This window comes from Lates calcarifer, linkage group LG16_LG22 (genome assembly GCF_001640805.2).
Source record: "Lates calcarifer isolate ASB-BC8 linkage group LG16_LG22, TLL_Latcal_v3, whole genome shotgun sequence".
NCBI lineage: Eukaryota > Metazoa > Chordata > Actinopteri > Centropomidae > Lates > Lates calcarifer.
In genome coordinates, this window is record NC_066848.1 from 5,858,201 (window position 1) to 5,880,886 (window position 22,686).

The 22,686-nt window shown below is 37.9% G+C and overlaps 1 protein-coding gene across 1 annotated transcript in view; it reads left to right on the forward strand.

The window, feature by feature from the left end:
• The window catches only part of wdr27 (WD repeat domain 27), a 72,635-nt gene that overhangs the window by 15,420 nt on the left and 34,529 nt on the right, over positions 1–22,686 (forward strand). Inside the window, exons 19-24 of the mRNA XM_051076485.1 lie at positions 598–689; positions 1,708–1,829; positions 4,371–4,468; positions 8,844–8,946; positions 11,484–11,582; positions 22,018–22,127. Coding sequence (XP_050932442.1) covers positions 598–689; positions 1,708–1,829; positions 4,371–4,468; positions 8,844–8,946; positions 11,484–11,582; positions 22,018–22,127 — 624 coding nt within the window. The remainder of the gene's footprint in view (positions 1–597; positions 690–1,707; positions 1,830–4,370; positions 4,469–8,843; positions 8,947–11,483; positions 11,583–22,017; positions 22,128–22,686) is intronic.

Genomic DNA, 22,686 nt, shown 5'->3' on the forward strand with positions numbered 1-22,686 from the left:
CAATATTTGCAGAGCAGAGAGGGCCTTTTCCAGAGACTCCAATCATCTACCACTTTTCCCCTCCAGTCAGATATTGTAATAATGACTAGTAATTCAAATACATCCACTGCAACACTGCAATGCAGGCAACTGTATGTTTTAAAACTTATATAATCTGTTTAGGAAGTTGGCTTTATTGATGATTTGATGGGGGCCTGGCTTCATTTAGCTGCTACCACAGTCACTGCTGATGCTCATTATTACCACCCAAACTGCTTGACTGTGTACTGTAAGCTGTCAGGAGTTATTCTGGAGGCCAGGGAAATGACAATAACCGGCCTCTTTTGCAGTGCATGTCACCCATTCATCTTTTTCCTATTTGGATAGTATTTTGTGTGACGCGTCTTGTGAATGGTAGGCACTTGAACTGTCATCAGTCAATAAAAACAAAATCATAAATCAATTTTAAAGGGTAGCGCCGCTCTAACTGAATTCTCTACTTGAGCTGTTTAGCTCAGACAGAGAGCAAGAATGACTAGTGTGGGAGGAGATAATGTTAAAATTTTGATCATGTACCTTTGTTGATAGAGAAAACAGCGCAAATTGTTTTTTCCTTAGATATCAGCAACGGAGTGTCGTCAAAAGGTGCTTTACAACAACATCACCAACAGACATCACTGCCTTGTCTGCAGTCAATGATTTCTTCTCTTGTATCCTTTTTGCTTGTTGTTATTGTTCATGTAACAGGAAGTGTTACAGTCTAGACTGCATTGATGCTGTTTAGGGAAAAGTGAACCTATGTCTTCAGTGTTTTTACTTGGAGCATCTGGTTGGACCACTTCCATGTCAACCACAGCAATCAGTCTGTGCTTCATAAAGTCCTCACATGTTGCCTCAGGGCTTCCACTGCTGATTTTACCTGTAAATCATTTAGGTGTCTTTAATTTTTCAGGCATGTCTGCATTCCAGCCCCTTGTTAGGGTTTACAGTGCATTTACTTTCCAATAAATCCACTGAACTAAGCTTTGTTTTGATGAGTGAGATCCTGTCAGGAATTATTTTGCACCTTATTTTGCAGAGGCAAATAGAACATAGACATACAGTGATTACATTAAAAAATATTTGTTTAGGATTAACATGTGAATCTTCACATTCAATTCAGAACTATTTAGAGAACTGAGCATATAAATGGACAACATGCAACAGGAAAAACTCACTTGTATAAAGATATAAAATCCACATGCATTTAACCTGACATTAAACTGAATAAATAGAAATAACTGTATGAAAATCATTTCTGATAAAAGTATATACATATAATTATATATGATATCTGATTTTTTAACTTAATGTAGAGTCAAATGTGAAAAAAAACTACATAGGAGGCTAAATACAGCAGTTTTCAAACTTGCTGATAGTTACTGACATTTAAAATCTATATACTCCTGTAGTGTAGCATGAAATGATAGAAGCTGTCTGCAAAAAAGCAAACCATGTTATGTGTGGGCTGGCTCACTGTATTCAGCTATCTACTCAGCTCAGCACTAGCTTCTAGTACTGGCCCCTGAAGAATGAGGGAAAGCTGATATTCTTTACATAAAGTATTGATCAAATATATGTTATTTTACTTTTTACCCTTACACTTGAACATATATTACTTGTCATCAACAGCAGGCCTACAGTTTATAAATAAAAGTTGGTATAACTTCTCTTTAACAGCTGTCTCAGACATTGTCCTGCTGTGTGGTTCAGATCGATCCATTCAAGTATTTGACATGAACAAGAGTACAAATGCCTCAGAGCTGCATGATGCCCATAGCAGAGCCGTCCACTGCATTACTCTGAACAAGGTGAGGCCATTTAAATCGTCTGGTAGTAATTAAAAATGTCTATATTTTACAGTATATTTATGATAAGGTGTAACATTAATAATAGCAGCATATGCGAATGACATTCAAGATGAAACTTGTGTATGTGGTCTTTATGCATAAATTCTTCAGACATAGGATACTGTAAAGTACATGGAGCTGCATTTGGTGTTTCTGATTATTTCTCATTTTTCTCTATTAATTTTGGTCATAGAGGAAATAGCTGTAGATTTCAGTGTCCAATGACCTGAACAGAATTAAGCAGAATTTTTATTTTTACTCCTAATGTGCCTCTGGCTAATGATAAAAATAACCAGTTGAATGTCAGAATATCAGTATCATTTTTATCTCATAGTCTGCAGCTTCAGCCTTATCTTGTTAAATCATTAAGTGAGTACTTTTTAAATGCAAAATTGTTTCCTACTAACTAACTTCCTCTTAGCAAATTTGCCATAAACCATGCACACTAATGTCCTGATGTCCTATTATTTTCATAACTGAAAAATATTCATTTATTCTTATCAAAAAGTCACTCATGGAGCTTTCTTATGTTCCCAAGTTTTTTTGCCATGTGTGTTTCGCAGACACTTTTTCTCATTTGCAGTTTGAGAAAAACCTACCTCTGACTTTTGTGAATGATAGAGGCAAAGACATCTCATCACTCTACAGGCAGACTGAGTGACGTTTAGTCCTGACCCACACAGTGAAGAATTTGCTTGGCTTGGCATCAGTTGTAGAGTGAGCCCCATCTTCCATCTTACTCTTGAAGGGTCTACTATTTGGCAGATGTTGTAGTGTTACGTAAGATATGTGAGTGTTGCACAAGTTACATAAGGCACAGATCATCTTTGAGGGAATAAAAGTGTTAGTTTGTGGTGTGAATGAAAAGGGTCATAGTTAAAAAAATGTCATGGGTACAAAAGTTTCCATGACAGACAGACAGGACAAACCATCATCAGTATCATTCATCTTCTGAGTGTTTGAATGTAAATCCCTGGTGCATCAGGATTAAAACTGCCATAGGGGATGGCAGGAGGAGATTCCATGCTTGATGATGGCCTTGGAGAAATACTGTTCCATGATGCAGTTTGGGTTTATGTGGCCTTACTCCCACATCACTGTCTTGGACCAATGTGGGCCCAATTTGCTGGTGCCTAACAAGTAGATAGCTTGGGCTTGTGTCCACATCCATTATAGTGCTATGAAGGATGTAATACTGCATCATTCAAAATTAAACTATAAATATCAGTAATCAATTCATGCAGTCTACAGTTCTGCATATTATTTCCATTTCTTTATAGCTATCACATTACTTACAGTGAAGTGAAGGTCCTGGTTTCGCACCATATATAGTCATGAATATTTGCCAGCTTTGTAATCACAACAATACCATTCATTTTGATCATAAAAATTATGGAATTTTTGACCAGTGTTACAGATTCTTATATAACTTATTGGAACGCAGAAGAGTATGTTTGTGTGAGACAGAGGCTTGTACCCAGTGACCTTTGGGTTTTGACTTCAGTCACTTCTACATGTTGACCTGCATACTTGCCACTTACTTGGATTAGCTGGACACACTGCAGCTAGTAGCATGGATTAAATGCATTAAGCCATTCAACTGCAATGCACTCTTGCACACAGCTGATCATGCTCCCTCTACCCAGAGGTGCCTGTTCTTTGTCACGCCAGCTATTGTGTTCCATACATTGTGGAAAGCCTGCAATGTGTTGTTTTAGCTTGGCTGTTGCGTCAATGTGGGGGTCCTCCACCTGGGTGCCTCAGGGCCTTTGGGTGCTGCAGGGTTAATACCTGCGGATCAGAGGGATTACCCCTGCCTGGAGCCTGCACACATAACATCGCTCTTCTCTCCACTCTTGCTTTCTCGTCCCGAGGTGGACCAAACATCAGGAACTGCAGCATGTGAAGCAGCTTTTCCCACTTCAAGTTTCCACCGCCTCAAAACTCACCTGGAACTCATCAGAGCAGAGGACTTCTCGGAAAATGGAACTGGAAATGCCCTCTCAGACTCCCGTTCTCACACTCTTAATGGAAATCTAAACAAAAAACACCCCCACTGCTGCTCTCTCACTCTCACTCTCACTCTCACTCTCACTCTCACTCTCTCCTCCTCTCCCTCACACCACATACACACACTCACATTTGATTGTATCATCTGATAATTTGGTGAAAGATATGGAATTTATGTATAGATGTGCAGTGGAAACTATATTTATAGCTGAAGCCTATCTCAGTGTGGTACATAATGGATGGGAAATGACACACAGAGGTATTAATAATTGCTCTTTCATTCCAGTTTTATTTCCAGACCCAATGTGTTTACGTATCTTTCAGCTTGTAGTTTTAGGCAGTACAATGTTAATGAAATAATAATATGGGCACAATTTGCCAATGCAGGATACACAGCAACAGAATATTCCAGTACTGGACAATAAGACAAGCTGTTTTACAACCTATTTCAGTCAAGCATGTGCTGACTAGACATTTTTGTTTTTTGTGTAGGGCTCCATGTTCAGCACACAGGCACCAGATTCATATAACCTCTTCCTCACAAGTGCAGTGACAGATGGCGTGAAGATTTGGGACCTCCGTACACTTAGGTTGGTATTGATTTTGTCTATTCTGTTATATTTGTAATCAGTGTGCCTTTAATACAAAAATTAGGCAAGAAAAGCATGATGAAATGGCTATCTATTAGGTATATTGATACCTAATACATTTACTTTGATCATGACACTTATGGACACTTGACTGCTAGTGCTATTGGGAATGATTGGCATACAATTCTGAAATGACATGATAGTGTTTCACCTTGAACTCAGATTCAGGTATTTACAACACCTGAACAGGTTAACATCATTGTTTTCATGTAATATCTATATATTTTATTTGTTCCAGACAGAAAGACAAACCCATTACATTTGCTGTGATGAGTAACATTGGTGAAACTGTTACTTATCAGTAATAATGTATACCGATTTGTTTTGTGCCTGCTTCACAATTGTGTAAGCCTTGTACTTTCTGAGGGGTTGCTTCATCAAATCTGTCAAAATGACTTAAGGGCAATAAATGCTCAGGCACATTAGGGAGAAACCATTATTGTTTTTTATTCCTCTGCTATTCCTGGGAGTGTAAAATTACCTTATATTCAAATTACATCAACATTTTTTCTTACACAAACATTCCTAAGTTGATGAGTGAATCGGCAATTGTTCAATTTCCAAAGTGCGTAGCTGAGAATATTTTTCTTTGGCCCTTAGTAGCAGATATCCATATAAGGCGGATAATTCAAGTAGGCTCTCTTGGATTTCAAAATGTTCTTTTTGGCCCAGTAGAAGGCATTATTGAGTATTTCATTCTTTCATGTCTGCGATTGCTTCCATGTTTAACTCTTCATCCCAGACTCCATCAAAACCTTATTGCTATCTGATAAATATTTGTGCCTGGTCTCCAGGTCAACTTCTGGTTCTGAGAGCTATCAAGCATCCCACAGCAGATGCGGTAGCTTTGAGGTGAAACATATGGATATATAAAAACATTATGTGGTAGCTTTTTTCCCTCATTTTGTCAGTCCTGTTAATCTTATTTCTCTCTTTGATTAACTTTATATGTTTTTTCTGTAGCTAGCACTCACCACAGAGAGTTACAACTCCCCAAAATTAATGTTTTTGTGTATTTCTTCTTATATGAGGCTTGCCATTAATGGAAGTAGTTCAGACAGTTCTAAGTTTTATGTTCATCCTCATGATATAATAAGGTAATATAAAAACTCTTGGAGCAATGTGTGGACTGAGTAAAGCTTACATAAGGTGCTCATGTGACTGCTCTTCATGTTAATCAGATTCTTTAGTCAGTGTAGCTTTTTCTTCTAAATGGAACAATTGAATATATTAGGACTTGACAACAGGAGCATGAAGAACGTTTTCTCAGTTGTGAAAGACAAAGTGCATTATACCAACATATGACTCAGGTAGATTAAATTAATTTTGTAAAATCTAAATGGGTACAGCAAAATCTCTCTGCTGTTTCAATTTTCAATGCTTTTAGTATCACAAACTCATTGTATTGGACTCTAAACTTAAGCATTAAAATCAAAGCTCTTTGAATGGCTGGAAATAAGAGGGAAAATATGTTTATGCATGTGATTTTTCTGAACTAACCCTTTAAGCCTTTAAGAAATTTGGCTGGCAGGCAGAGAGTAACATAAAATCACTCAGGAAGTCAGTGAGACTAAGCATTCCCTCACAGAAGCTGACTCATTAAATAGGCAGTCATGTTTAGTTTAACATCTGCAAGTTTGTCAGGCCATTTCCATTATATGTATTTTAAAAAGTAATGTTTTGCAGACTGTCATTAAGTTAGTTATTTTATGACCTGATGATGAAAAACTGCCTGGGTAAATGTTTTTTATACTGTATATGGCCATAGCCATTGTGCATTAAAGATGGAATTGTTTTATTAGACATATAACTCTGAGTTGCAGCAAAACTGGAGTTAATACTCTATTCTGTGTTTGATAAAACTAGAGAACCTCCAGAAAAACCACCATGGGAAATGTACATTTCACTGAGTGGAAACTCTCGAAACTCAATCTTAATTTTATTTTGCTTTATCACCAAATAATCCTCAGCACTTCTTACCCCTTCCTTTACAGACAGAAGCACAAACATGCATGATATCCATGTGTATCCATCAGAGATTGAAGGAGGGTAATGCTTTTTGAAAGGTTTCCACACTTAAAGAATGACTTCTATAAACTATGTAAATCACTGGATTGGTTACAGTTTATTTTTCATGCCCCCAACCCTTAACTCACCCCTTGCAATTCCAAATGATGTGTTTGGTGTGCAAGGTTCCAATTTAGGGATCTACACACCAGCATTTAGCATAGTTAAAAATCAGACCCCAGATACAGATTCTAATGCTGGAGAGAACAGATGGTGATCTGTTTCTCTTTAGTTCAGTGATGCATTCCCCTTAAATCTCTTGGAATTTCCATCATCTGATAAATTCATGCAGAGCAATACATTCTGTGACTAAATAGGTCATTAATGTATTTGAATAAAATAATATCTGATAGTACAGTACAAAGCAAGCCTTCACCTGATTTGCACTGACACAGTTAAGTTGGGTGAAATATATTGGCTGCAGATAATGAGCTATGATTAGCCTGCTGATTACCTTGATGACTGACACTGAATACCCAGGTGGATTCAGTAACTGTATAGGCTCCCACTCAAGAGGATCAGACCCTCCAGTGCAGTCTGTGTTAGTCATCAGGCAAATGCCGGATAGTCATCACTCACAACGCAGAGAATGTGTGTATGGGGGATTCAGCCCAGCATCTCCTCCTTCAGTCAAAACATTAAATCCACGTTCTGACCTAGAAAACCAGAAGAGTCTTTACTCCACCTTGTTAAACTGCTTCTTATCAGTGTGATAGTGACAGGTTGTGTCAGCTCTGCTGCAGACCTGAGTGCCCAGATGTGCTTATGGGGATTTAGAAACAGATGCATCCCATTAATCTTGTTTTGCATCAAAGTGATTAGAACCCAGATTTTTTTTTACTATTTTTGTCATAAGTTGCACTCACACTGGGGATAATAAAACCCTATTGCTTATAAGATTATCCTTTAATTCAAGTTAACCTGAGCAAATTTAGAAGTATTTACAAAATTTGTTCAAACATTAATAACCATCTTTTTCAGCTTTCACTGTTTTCTTGCAAAGCTGTTTTGAAGCTTTTTTTCTTGTTGAGTCCTCCCCCACCCCCCACCTATATGATTGGTTCCACAAGCAATTTTTGTTTGTCAGCCTGTTTCCTCAGGTTAAATATGAGTGGACAGGCTGCCAGCTCTTAGTGCTGATAATGACCTTTGTACATCATACTCTTGTGTATAACTCAAGGCACAAGAGTATGGCCACAAACTCTTGCCAGCATGCATGGATGCTGGTATCCTCCACTCTCCTCCAGCAGCCTTTTTTTCTTTTCAGTCAGGTGGTCTTTTCTGTCTGAACCAACTCAATCTGATGAGGTGTTCAGTTGCAGCCAGACCTTGTGACTTACTCTTTTGAGGGCTATGTGGGTAGATAATGCAGTCAGCTGACAGTGACAAAATACTGGAAAAATGAGACCTTACACCTTACAAAATACTGTAATCCCACTGACTACAACACTACAATAAAAGGGGGAAAAACTTGCTGACACAGACTTCAACATTGTACGTTCATAAAGTTTGTATTTATGGCTTAGGAATTGTATGAATGGGTTCCCATGTGTCGACTCTGCGTGTTTCAAGAACTCACTGGTACTGGGTATATCAAATTTCTTTATGGTTACCAGTGAATATGACCTACTTTTAGTCCAGCTTAATGACATTAGCATGTGAATGTCAAAGACATGCTCTCACCAGATCCCGTCACAGCCCTGCCCTGCCAACATGCCAGCCCATATAGAAACCCTAGCTGTTAGTGGCATTGTAAAGACATTACATGCTGTTGCAAACCAAATGAAACAGCACAGAAGTTGCACGAGGGGGCAATTCGTCAACTACAACCTTCTCTTTTCCTGTGTTTTGCTTGAGTCATACTCAACTCCTTGTCTTCGGCTGGTTGAGATGTTTGTAAAATGTGAAGTCTGCACGGTGGCATTCTGCTCCCTGGTTATTCCCCACAGATCATTTCAACATAAAAATAACTGCAGTCATGTGAAACACTATTCATGCTGATACCATTTTTCAAACATTACTTTTCAGTTTTAAATAGTCTATATTAACAACAATGATTCTTACTATTTCACATCTTTCTTGGCACACAGAGTTCTGGGTAAAATAATTTTGAATGGCTAAATTATAGTATTAATGTGCTCTTAATATCTCCATTGCAATTACATAAGCCAATCTTGATATACAGTATATTAATTGGTTTGAGTTTATTTGACCTCGTTTCTACCCACTGTGTGCATCGCCTCCTCAGGTGTGTGCGGCGGTATGAGAACCATCAAAATCGCTGTCATCCATGCTCTTCAGCCATCTCACCATGCGGCCGGTTCATTGCTTCAGGCTCAGAGGATAACTGTGTAAGTTATTAATACTCTGGGTTCTTTCTTATAGTGTGTTTCACTCTCCCTTGTGTACACTTCTCTGGTCATACTGTATTTAAGACAGCAAAGTACAATCATAATTGGATAAGATTACAAGGATAATCAAGTTTTCATTTATACCAAATTGAAGGGAGTGACGAAGCAATAAAAGAGGCTATCCATCAGCCCACAACAGAGATGTAAAAAGTTGATGGCTAATGTGTCAATAAAATTTAGGGATGAGAATAACATCATACTCCACACCTGTTGCATACCTCAGTCGTGCACAGGGGTATCATTAGTGTTTGTGTATCTGCAAACTTTGCCTGCTAAGTTAATATGCTAACCAGCTGATAACTACATGCAACACTTCACTGTATGAATGGTTGCTTTTCAAGTTGTCCTTATGTAAAAGGTTATGGCACATTTTGCATTAAATTCTTGTGAAGGGGTAGAACTGTAATAAATGTGTAGATTCTCTTTTGCGCATTTGGGGACTGTAAGGCATTGAGTATTACATATGTGTTAAATTGTGTTGCAGTTCACCAGAGGCGTAAGCAGCAAAGTATTCTGACTTAATACAGTTTATTATTTTATATAGAATTTATATATGCTTTATATTGTTTAGACCATAATTTGACCTTGTAAATGTGAAAGACATGGGGGAAAACAGCAAGATATCTTTATCAGTTCCACCTCCATTTAAGGTGAGGACTGTTTGTGCTTGCCTCAGAGATTTTTATTTGGACTCAAGCCTTTTTCCATAGAAGTCAAATTCAACATTCATGTTGAAGCAGAACTGTTTAATTGCTTTTCCAGACTGTGCCTTATACTTGCTTAGAAGACGTTTTCAGAAGACTGCCTCCCTTTTCCTTATCCATTTCTTTTTTCTTCTGGTGTACGTGCTTGTTGAAAGCAGTGGAATAATATATGCATGCCGCTGGTTATTATTAATTACGGGGACACAGCACAGCACGTAGATTTGAGAGCATCTCTGTCGAGATCGGACATTTCCAACATTTCGTGGAAATCGGGAGAGTATACGGTACTGAGCTACACCATATTTATTTGTAGCTGCCCTGAGACTTCTATAAGCCAGACACATTTGTACTTGTCTTAATATATCAAAAAGCAATCATGGAAAAAAAAAACCTGAATACTCTAAAAAGACTCCCTAGATCATATTACACATTTTCCAAAAAACATAAGGCCAAAAACAATCTGAGTAGAATATGACTTTAGTGAGGTTGAATTTAACCTGTTGTATGTATTAGTTTCACCCTTTTTGACTTCCCCCTCACCTGACATGAAATCGATTATTTAAAAGATAACAGATTCCTTTTCATAAAGAGTTAATCAAGACGTTTGCCTGGTGATGCGGTTTTCATACCTCAGACTCTACTGCCCCTGCTCTTACCTTCAGTTACTGTTGGTACAAACTGATACATCTGGGGATCCTTGTGATATTTTAGCATTCCTGAAAGAACTTTTCTTTTCCAAGTATCTAATGCCCTGTTAGGCACCACACTTGTCATATGCCTCAGACAGGAGACACTCTACCCATGGACCATTTGACAGAGCTCACTTGAAGCCTTCTTCAGGGAAACATAATACAAAGCAGCTGCAGGAAATTTGATGAGTTGCCGTCTTGTAACAAACATCTCCACATCTGTTTTTATCTGTGCTCATGGCACTGAGGCAAACAAATGAGTCTTAAAACTCACTGATTGTGATTAAAAAATTGTGCTAACAAGCTGATAAGACATCCGCATATCTTTTCTAAGATTTCAAATTTGAGTGTTGATTCTAAGATGTCTACACAAGCAGTATGCAGATGTTTTTTTCTTTTTGTGCACCCAAGGCCAAGTGTAAAATCTACACCTACTTAACACCCACAAGTAAAGAGTTAATTAGTCTCAATGGCCACTTAATTTGAAGTGCTAAGTATTTGAGTTCTATGAGGTGAGGTCTTTTTATTGCAATACCAAAAAAGACATTGAGGGTCAGCATTACAGTATTTTGTACTGTAATGCTAGCACCAATGTACTTAATTCTTTTGGATTTGCTGTACAGAGACAATAAGTGTTAAAGAAGTGTTTTTTTTTCTTCTCTTTTTAGTATTTACGTGTACTAATGGGCATGATGGTATAGATGTTAGCTGTACATACAATGACTGCATGTGTATGAAGCATCCCTGTACATGTGTGCGCTGGAGGTCAAACCTGGAATGTTGCTGCAAAATTAAAACATGATGAGCACAAAGGTTTAAAAAAAAAAAGCTGAAACTATCCGTAAAGCAAATCTTTTTGCATCTGCCTATGTCTTTCTGTTGACCTTTAATGTAGTTGTATCAAATCTACATTAATATGTGCTTCTTAGTCAGTTTAAACACATTTGTGTAGTGTATGTATTATATGCCCATAATGAGCTTCACTAAGTGGGTCACTGTATATAGGTTCATGTACATCTGTACATCACTGCATGGCACAGTTAATTTCTGCTTTTGTTCATGTTGTCCATCTCATTCATTTCAGGCCTATGTGTATGACATCCGTAGCAGCAGCTACCTCCACAAACTCCAGAAACACTCGGACACTGTGCTCAGTGTGACGTTCAACCCTGCCACACCAGAGGTAAGAACTTCTCTTTACCATTTGTCTCTGTGGCTCTGTTATCCATGTATGCTATTGAGTAAACAGATTGTACAGGTATTGTAATTGTCTTACTTTCACTTTCTTACTAACATCAGACAGACAAAGTAAAACCAGGGATTTGTCTTATGTTCCAGATGTTGACCTATGTTAACTCTGCATAAACACCCCAGGCGACATGCCTACAGGCAACAGTGTTAATGTGTGTTTACCCTCCACTCTATCCCTAAAAATGCATGCACATCAACAGTGTAATCTGCAGTTATACATGCTGTAGTTAATGAAGCATGAGGACAGCTGATTCTTTAAAGCATGTATCTGGCAATTTGGATGATGTTTGCTGCATCCCAAAGAACATACTGATCATAATATAACATAACTGAAGATCCATCCCCTGCTACAGCTCATTAGTGGATTTTGTTCAAATGCCAAAAACTGTTCTTTATCTCAAGCATCTCAAACAGGTATGAAGGAGAAATGTTTAAAAGCAAAGAGGTCACAGTGAAGAGCAGTGTCAGTCAGAGGTCATGTCATCCTTAGTCCGTGAAAATGCTTCACCTCGCAAGTCTTATTTTTGGAGTTTTGAAGAAGATGTACCTTTTATATGATTCTTGAGATTTCTCCATGTGATGTGATTAGAAAATTCACAGTGATTAGTTTAAAAGATGAAACATGAGTTTCTCAAATATTTCATAGAATCAGATCTCCATGTGCTCTGCTCTCCAAGTATTTGAAAGAAGGAATGGTAACCTTAGGCTGAGGTCAGATAGCAGGGCTTATTGAGACCATCCCAAAGTTCAGGGTGGATGAAATTTAAATTTCAAAATAGTGATTAAGCTAAATATGATAAGAAACTCAGCTCCTCATAGCATTTCTACAAATGAATACTAATAAATACTGTGTGTTTCAGTGTTTGGGTGTGTGCCCTTTTGTCTTTACATACTGCACATTATACTGAAACTGCTAACCAGACACATTATTCCCATACAAAAGTAGGAATACCAGAGAATTTCTATATGTATAAACCCACACAAAAGATTATGCTTGCATTTATATACAACAACCTTTTTTTATAAATGCTTGCCTCCTGGACTAATACCATTTTCATTTAAAATGAATATCCCCCAAATCTCTTTGTGGGTTTAAACAGTGGTGGTCAGTTTATAGTCCAATCAGATAATGACTACCGCTCTTCCGCGCCATAACTCTGTGGGATCTAGTGACTCTTTGTGCACTGTGCAGATCCACTTGTATGACTGACTGCCTGCAGGGTTGTTCCAATGTGGGACTAGCTGCACATTTGCACAGTCAACAGGAATGTGCTTGTTGACATCAGGAGCTGCTTTCCACTTTTCTGATGACTGTCATTTTTTACTGGATCTCTTGTAGCTTAACGTCATGCCATTTTGTTGCACATAACTGATGCAACAGAGGCAAAATTCAATATTGATGGGATTGTGTGAGTATCAAATGTCAAAACTGCTCTGAATGCTTAAGTTTGTTGCTTTGATCTCTTTATTTCAGGTCATCCCAAATCTGTTTTCTATGTTTGGCCTACTATCAGTCTAAACTGGTGGATATCCCTAGAAATTTAGGGACTGTAGGCAATCTTGGCAAAGAAAAAATAAAGCTTAGCATATCTTGATTATCTTGATTTGCCATTACAGGAAAATAAGAAATCAAAGTTTACAGTGCTACTTAATGCCATCAGTGTCTCCAACAAAATCTCCAGAGCAATTCTCACAGAGCAACTATTCCCCTTAGAAGTGTTTTATTGTCCAGTTAATGATTTTCCTTTGGAACTGGTTCAAAGCAAGTAGAATTGCAAAAGAAAGCTTTTAAAATATAATATCACAACCTCTGCTGAACGCCTCACGAGACTTCTTGTTGACTGTCTGTTGGACTTGAGGCACATGTTTTAAATCTGCATGTCCATCTGTGTAACTCCATTGCAGCACAATGATACATTCAGATTTCCAAGTTTGAAAGTGGAAAGTTTGATCCATGGCCATTTACTGGCTGAATTACAGTGATCTGCAGAGTCTGAAGACACACTTCATCAGTCAGAGCATGCTCACTGCCCATCAGTACTTCTCCACACTCTGTTCTGTTTGATAGGATGTGGTGAGGCAGAAACCCCAAAAATCAAGAAATGTTGGCACAACAGACAGAAACATAATTGTATTTTTCACCATCAGTGTCAGATGGATAGATTAAAATATTGCTTTAATCCTATCAAACTCAACATTTACATGATATATTAGAACACAAATGTAACCACTTACCATAGTAGTATTGCAGTAATACCTTAACAAATTATTTCCACATGGAAATCTGGCTACTTTTCTTTACAAATGTTCAAATTTGTGCAGATAATCTGTGAAATATCTGTCTTTCTTCAGATATTGATGTGTAATTTTTATGAGGTCACCTCTTATTGATTTCTATTCTCAGATTTGTATCACTGGACATCTAATACTACAGATACCTGCTAAGATTTGAACAGATTGAAGTCCAGGGGGTCTGGAGCTAGATAAAGAGCCGTCTTCCCATCTTGGAAATCAGGATATCCTTATGGAAACATCTTGATTCAAAGTTATGTTGATATTAATGCATAGAACATGGACTGAGTGAGAGCTGTGGCATCAATATTTACTGTTGTTAGGTACAGTACCTGACCTGAGGCCATTTTTTTTTCAGTCTATTTTGTACTTATTCAGGATTTTGTGTGTTTGCTTTGGCAGTTGTTTGTCTCATTCCAGTTTTAATTTTTAAGCACAGAAATTGGTGCTCATGAAAGAAAACTTGCTTTGTTATACTAACCAATGACCAATAATAGTATAGTTTATTGAATTACAGTTTCTTATTACACAAGCAGTTATGTGTTGGCAAACTATCTGCCCCAGTGTTTGTCAAGCAGTTTTCTAATTAGCACAAAGCGGGGGACAGTCACGTGCATCCACCAGTTCCACCAGCATCAGCTACCTTTTTGTTTGCTAACCCAGTGAGACAGAGCTGTTTCTCATCATCCACTGTAAGAGATTCATACCCTTTGCCCATTAGTTTCCCCAAATTAATTTCAGGGTGGTTTGACAAAACCATTTCAACCTGAAGTCCTCTTACTAGCTTTCAACCATATCACACAGTCTTCAGTAGTGGAGGGAGTTAGGTTAGTTCAGTTGTCATGGAGACACGTGTTGACATGCAAGCTCAGTAAATGTTGCGGTTCCATCCATAGCACTTTTATGACCTCTTGTCCATGTTAAGAATAGAAAGTAATTCAGTTCATTTTTTACCTTGGAAAAAGTAGTTTGTCAAAACAGTCCCAACTGAAGGTCGACTTACTAGTATGTTCCACAGTTTTATCACATGTTCTTCATCAGCAGAGCCAGTTTGCTCTCAAGCAGATGAATTGTTTGATTGATACAGTTGTAATACTAGTGATACAGCTGATGTATATTACACGGCTGCAGATTTATAATGCCGCTAAACATGGTAGATCCTGCTATACAAGTCTTAAATGAAACACACTGATAGCTTGAGATGCTCTAAGTCTCCTGCAACACTGAGGCTTCTTGAAAGGGTCAGACATGGGAAACAACAATTAAGGCTGTGTCTGAGAAAATCTGAGAAAAAAGTATCTTGGAAAACGTGAGGATTTATAATTAATTCAAGATGCTGCTGAGTTGAGCTCTATAGAATCTAGAGGGTTACACCTTTGACTGTAACTGTAATGTCCTCATGATTTCTCCTTTCTTAATCTTACTTAGAGTGTAAGATTTCTCATGCACAAAGAATTACAGAAATCTCTCTGTCACATTAACTGAGAAGTGTTTCTTTCCTGTTCTTTAGACAACTGATTTACGACTGATATATTTAGTGCTTGGCTCTGCTTTGTGGGGCTGTTTCTAGTTAACCTTAATGCGGTTGATCTAATGTCTGACTGGAATGGATGCATACATATTTATCTTTATTTTTCTTTTGTTTGTGGCCAAAGGACAGATGTGTAAATAAAAAATGAGTAGAAGTTCAAGAAGTCCTGGGAAATGGCTGGTCAGTCTCAAAGTTAACTGAGACCAAGGCCCTGTGATATCATAATGGTAACATTGCTGTTTTTCCTTAGCCTGTGCTTTCTCCTTACCAAGACATGAAAAAATACTGGCAAAAAGTGTCCCCAACCTGTGCTCACCTTGCATTTTTAGCCACATTTGAGGGCCAGATGTTCTCCATATTTACTGCTGTGAGAACCATTCAATGCAAGGCACAGACAGATAATGCAATGCATATTTTCCACTCATTTTTCACTCATGTTTTCCACCCTAATACTTAAAAGACCATCAAGCAGGCAGATCTAGCTCCAGGGTTCATTCCCCCAGGTTTATTCTTGTACTTTAGTCTGTAATGAGAGATCCCAACTTTTACTGTCACTTCACTTTGTTGTCTTGTAAAATCTTGTGGGATTTCACATGGCGTACCTCTGTAAAGTTTTGTAAGCTTCCCTGTGTTGGACCTAAATGTGCTACCATAAAAGTTGACTTGCAAATTTTAGAAGTATTTTCTCACTTTTAACAGGAGTGTTTTTGTCTCTGCTGCTTCAACACGTGAGGATGTTCTCTTTTTAATGTCTTTTGTGGGAGAGTTGTGGGAGGCAAATGAAGCTTTGTCCCACTTGAGTAGTGACTGAAAACAAGACAGTGTTGATACTGTATCTACAGTTACTTCCTCCAGTGATTTTTTGAATTTAAGAGATTTAGGATCATAAGTAAAGGCAAAGAAAAATGCTGTAGCCAGAGGCGAAGCAACAGTGACTTCAGAGAAACAGGTTACTAGGTCAGACTAGAGGAAAAGACTTCATGGGGCTGTGCTCTATTTGGGTTACTCAGATTTCTGTACTGTCTCATCCCAAGCTGTTGATAGCTCCAATTACATAGTTCCACATCAGCAGTGGAAACCTCTTTGTAAAATATGCCAAAGATGAGCTTATTAGTGAAGATAAGTTCTTTAAAAGGACAGTGCTCCTCTTCTTTGGTTTTCAGTGGACTGTTTTTAATGCTGATGTTTCTTTTTATAGCAAAAGTTGTTGAATCTCCTTGTTTGTGCTACTATTGTGTTTGTGATTAATATCTTTGTACCTTGGATATTGAATCTCACTCAGTATTGATATTGATCACAAATGGCAAAGCCCTCCTCCATCAGTGTTCTTTGTATATTCTGGTTCTTGAGTTTCTACCACCTTGAGTAAGACCATAATGAATGGTTCTCTACAAACTGAACTTAAAAGCAAATTAATATCCAGTGAGAATGGACAAAGGAGGAGGTGACAAATATACATTTTTGTAATGAAAAGTTACAACTAATTCAAGCAGAAAGAGAGAAAAAAGTGACGAAAAACCCATTGGCGTTAATGTGTCCGTATATTGTGTCAGCCTTTATTAAATGTGACTCATATGAATTGGAACATTTGTGAAAGTTGTAACTTTTACATGTGGGAGACTGGCTGGAAATGAACAGGATGGTGCAGTAGCAGACATTTACAAGCCAGAGCCATCAAATGAAAATGGGGGTTATGCTTTGAATAATCCTAAACCAGGTGTGCTTGTTTCAGAGTGTTAAACATACCGACAAGGAGTTTCAGTGTTAGGTGAATCAGCTGCTCTCAGATCACGTGAATATTATTTGAAAATCAAAGTAAGAGACTAAAAGTAAGCTTAAAAGCTATTAAACAAAATTAACTGTTAGTAGTCTGACATAAAAAATGCTTGATTAAAAGTGTTTGTGGTTGAAAACATACAAATTAAAATCACAGTCAGCCAGTTTTCTTGTCTTTTAATGTGTCTGTTTGTTTCTGTGAAGTAACCTTGAGCAAGATACTGAACTCTCTTCTGTTCCAGAGACGCTGCTGCACTCTGACATATCTTGTCAATTTTTAAATGCATTCATGTGTGTTTGCTGGAAGGGGATAAGAAAAGAAACAAAACCCAAATTAGATCTCTTTTTAAAATGAAAACAAAAGTTTTCAGTGTCAGTCTTTTGATTAAGTGAGAACTTTCTGTACTCTTTCCCTCAGGTACTTAGGACCTCATTTGCACTTCATGTGTTGGAGTTAGTGCAGGACTGTGACCGCTTACTGACACAAGCAGCTGTCTCTAAAAGTTAACATGTTCTATCGTCCCAACTAGGAAGATGAACAATGAGTGAATCATCTCATTGGCTTTCAAGCTCAGTGCTACTCTTGTCTCCATATGTCAGCACATATCATCTTTGCTCTTTGCAGGCAGAAATGCAGCTGGTGTCCCACTAGACCTTTTTAATGTATCATTTCATTTGTGGCCATTTGTCTTTTGAAAAGCTATTCACACTCTTTAGTTTTTTTAATATATATTTTTTTTTATCTGTTCATTTCCTCTTTGCCTGACCCCGGAGAGCAAAACGTTCTCTTCTTACTGTAGTGGCCAGACAGCAAATACAGAGGTGGACTCTGCTGTCTGGTCCAGAATGTCACATCAGAGTGAGACACAGACTGAGCTGAGACAGCCTCACTGAAATCAACTGGCTGGTGTTCAACACAGCTGGAACTGCAATGAACAGGAAGTGAGGAAATAAAAACTTTGGGTCCAGTTGCAAAGTTTCAAGAGGCATTAAGTATCAAATCCTCTCACATGTAATAGACGGCATTTTCTCAGTTCGCCATGGTGTTAGTTGATATTCTTGTCCTGTTCTTTGCCTGAACACTCAAACATTTTGTCTAGAGTGTGCAGCTTCATTGCTTTAAGGTAGCTCAGATGTGCATATTTACAGTTGAAGACAGAATGATTAAATAGTATATATTATGTCTCCAGTAACTGAAAAATTACATGAGCTGTATAATTTAACACTTTGAATACACAGAGATTAACAGTGTAAGAGCAAACAAGCTGTTGCAAACAAGTGTTTCTTTTGAAATAAGAAATTAATAGGATATAACATTAAACAAATGGGATACAACTAGTTAGTTAATAAGCTTTAGAGGTGCTGGTAGGCAGATTTTGTTACCTTTGGACAGTTTCAAGTCTTTATGCTAAGCTAATCTAATCAGCTGCTTGCTCTAGAGTCCAGCCACAGACACGGGAGTGGTGTCTTCTCATTTAACTCCTGGCAGGAAAAAAAAGTCAAACAGTTCTTTTCAAATAAGCATGATATAGATTCATTCAAAGACACACAAATACAGACTGTATAATTATATTGTAGAAGTAGAATTTTTATTCCTTTCTTGAGGCTACCGAATGAGAACTTTCAAGGGATTACCCATGTCAGTTTGATCATTTGATGATGGCATTCAACTTGCTTTTAAAATGGCTGGGATATTGACAGGGATGGCCCTCCAACACTGTCATAAAATAATTAAGAAATAATAATATGCTCTGTGATTGTGTCACCCTTGATAGACATTCACTATTCTTTTTATTTTTGGCTTTTCCCTGCACTTTAAAACTGTTAAGTGTCTTTAAGAAACCTTCCATGCGTATCTTCTGAAGCAAACACATGGAATTCTCTGAGTCTGATTGTATCTTTATTCCTCTGCAGTCTGTTACATTCACTCAGATGAGCTTGTCCAGGGCCTTAGAAATGAGCTCCACATACACACACTTGCAGAGACTGCCTAGGGGGTAGATGGATGAACAGGCAGAAAGTCTGAGCCCAGCAGATATAACGTTTGTGTTACTTTCTGTATTTGGATTATATTAATTGTCATCAATAATAATAATAATAATAATGATAATAATGAAAATAATACCAGCTGAGGTTAGATTAATGCCAACCTAATTGGAATTTTTTTTTTTTTTTAATTTAAAAAACAGTGAAAAATGTTATGTCTTCAGACTATTAATATTAGTCTCCATTAGCAATAGACATTTATTTTAATGAAAGTTCATGTAGTTTGTAAACTACATGAACTCCAACGCACCTCCAACATGTACAGAACAGAACATCCTGGTATGTTGGAATATGTCGTGTTGTCCATCACAACTGGAAAGTGGAACCCATCAGTTTTATTCCTGCTTTGAACCATTGATTTGTGATCTTTTTTCCATGGTACTGAGCCAGTACGTCTGACGGTAACTTAGATTATGTAATATGCGTGACACACCATGCAAATTCTCAACCTGATTTACAATCCCAGAGTTCCTAAAAAGTTTTGAACGAGACTTTAATATTCTAAACATAAAAAGAAATTAACCAAAAAATATGTTGCTATATGTAAAAAAAAAAAAAAATTTAAATCCTACAAAAATTGAAAAGCATAGGCTTGTAAATGACTTTGAAAACCTATATGCAGTTACAGAATTGCGTAAGGACATCTGGCACTGCACATAAATCCTAAAACAGAGAACAAACCTACGAAAACTGCATTTCTTAGAAGAGGGATGTTGAAGAAAGCCTAATAACTCACTTGCGATGACCCAGTGTGACCCCTGCTATCTGTCTACAGTTAATCAGCTCGCAACATGCACTGACTTCTGATCCTTAAGGTCGCCCAAAACCGTCAGTCCTCATAATATTAGCTTGGATCAGCCTAAGTGAACAAAGATGGATGGTTGCAGAGATGGAATCTGTTGGATTACAGATGTTTATTTGTTTGTTTTTTGTTTTTTTTTACAAGTTCATGACGATATCAATGTCGTTATCACCTTTATAGACAATCTAGGGTTTACTTTCAACCCTAAGCTGCATGTTTGCATGGAGGAGTGTAATGCTTGAACGATTACACAGTCTAATGGTTTTGGCTGGCAGTTGATGAAGAGAGCTTCGAACTGCTCTCTGACCCTCTTTAAGTTTTAAATAGCTATTTTAGCAGCCCGGGGGCAGGACCCAGACAGCTTGGCTATTGTTCATTAAGGTCATTGAGCAGGAGGTCATGGCAAAAGAAGATCCCTTTAAGATAGAAGAGCTAGTGAAATGAGCTGTCAAACTGTTTGTTTAATGGGAGAGTCTCAGACATTTTTATACACTAAAAAAAACACAGTGCAACAAAGTGCAACAAATGCTTATGTGAGTGAAATGTATTTGTGCATGCTTGGCTGCCTTTTAAGATAAATCCTCTTGTCTTTGGGCTCCACACACACACCTGGAAATCCTTTGTGTGTCTATAGAAGAGAGGCTGCAAGGATCGCCCATCAAAGGAAGATTGAATCCACCCCAATTTAGTCATTGTATGTTTTGAGTCATCCTCAGACCTCAGCTATTGTGACTCCCTTTCCCAGCACAGGCATCTGTTTGCTGGTAAAAGATGAATTCTCCTGCATAAAACAGCTTTAGTACATGGGAAAAAATGTTGGACTATTATTGTACCAAATGTGGTTTTTATCACTGCTTGGCAAATTATTGTTTTCCAAGATTCCCGCTGTTAATATACTTTAAAAAGATACTCTGTCTCTGCAGCAACCTAAAAATCTCTGAAATCACCATAAATGACATTGATACTCCACAGCCAATCTTGACATTCACCCAAGCATTACCATTTAGTTTGCAGTCTGTTGGGATTGTTTTCACTTCTTTTTCATCATGCAGGATTTGTGAAGTCCTTTAAGACTTTAAGTGGGATTAAGTGCAGTACAAATAACCCTGGCTTGAGGTAGTATGAAATAGATTTGAAATGGTTTGTTACATGCCCTGGTCTTACACATTACATACACTTAACACTGAAGTGAAAATAGAGCCATTTGTGAACAACTGTCTCAAATTATGATTGTTCCATCATATTATATACTCAATTTTGAGCAGCCACAGATATGAATATGTATCATGGTCAGTCAGTCAGTCATTCTGAACCCCAAATGTTGCTGCTTATCAGTTGTTGAGGTAATGTTCCCTCACTCTCATCTGCTCCACTGGCTGATAAAAAGATGAGATAATCCTCGCTGCTTGACAATAAATATAGTGAAGAAGTGGATGTGCACGTTTGCTCGTCTGTGTCTGCATCATCATGTTAGTTAGTGAGTGTGCTGCAATGTGTGTATGTGTGTTTGCACATGTGTATAGAGTGCAGACTGTGGGTTGATGTTAGTTTATTGATGCGTGGGTGCTTTATTAATCTGTAAACAGTTGCCTCATGATGACTAGCACTGGCGGGAACCTCAGGCCTGACTTTTGATTAAACAAAGTTATATAACAGAGTTCTGGCCAGGAGGCGTCATGTTTTCTGTGATAAATGGCAGGTATGGAAAATGAAGAATTTCAGTGGAAAAAACGGTATGGATCTTGACCTTTGGAGATGCTTGTTTTCTTTAAGTCAGCAGGTGTGCTGTTATGCAACTTGGTCCTCTAAATAGAGAGTTGTAAAAAGGAAAGTGATGTGTGACACAGTTCCTGGGAGTTATCAGCCACAAGAGTAAAAGCTGAACGTGATGTAATGTTTTTTTCCCTCTGTCTGTCCTAGCTGCTGACTGGGACCCTGGATGGGAAGCTGAGACTCTTTCAGTCCAGCAGTGGGGCCTGTCTGTCTCCTGATACTGGTGCTGCTGTGCATGGCATCCCCAACATGACTGGGTAATTACAGCAGGCTGCTGCAAAGACCATGCAGGTTTCATTAAAGCAGTTCCAACCCCGTTTAAACGGGGAAAAAGAGAGTTTAGATTTTTTGCTGTTGAAGATTAAAAAAAATAGGTACAACAAAAAGTTTAATGTACTTTTGTATGTTCTTCTTCTTGAATTCCTTTTGCTAGTAGGAGCCACCCATTTCAGCTCACTTAGCTCTGTTAAACAACCGGTATGTGCATCATTAGACCACTTTTCTTTTGACTAGGATCCAAGGAGATATCAATGGTTTGATTGAGTATCTTTCACTAGGTTCATTTAACCACATTATCGTGATACAACATTTACTCAATTACAGATAATTACAGCTAAATTTGCGGAAAACTATTTCATTTGCAGTTATTCCCATCTGTTCATGCACATGCCACATGGTTAAGAATCAGATTTTGTTTGTTCAGTATGCGCAACAGATTTACCTCTACATCACTGGCTGTGACCACTACTTTGCACATCAGCACATAGAACGATGACATCAACTGGGTGCGACCTCTTTGGCTGCCAGACACACAGA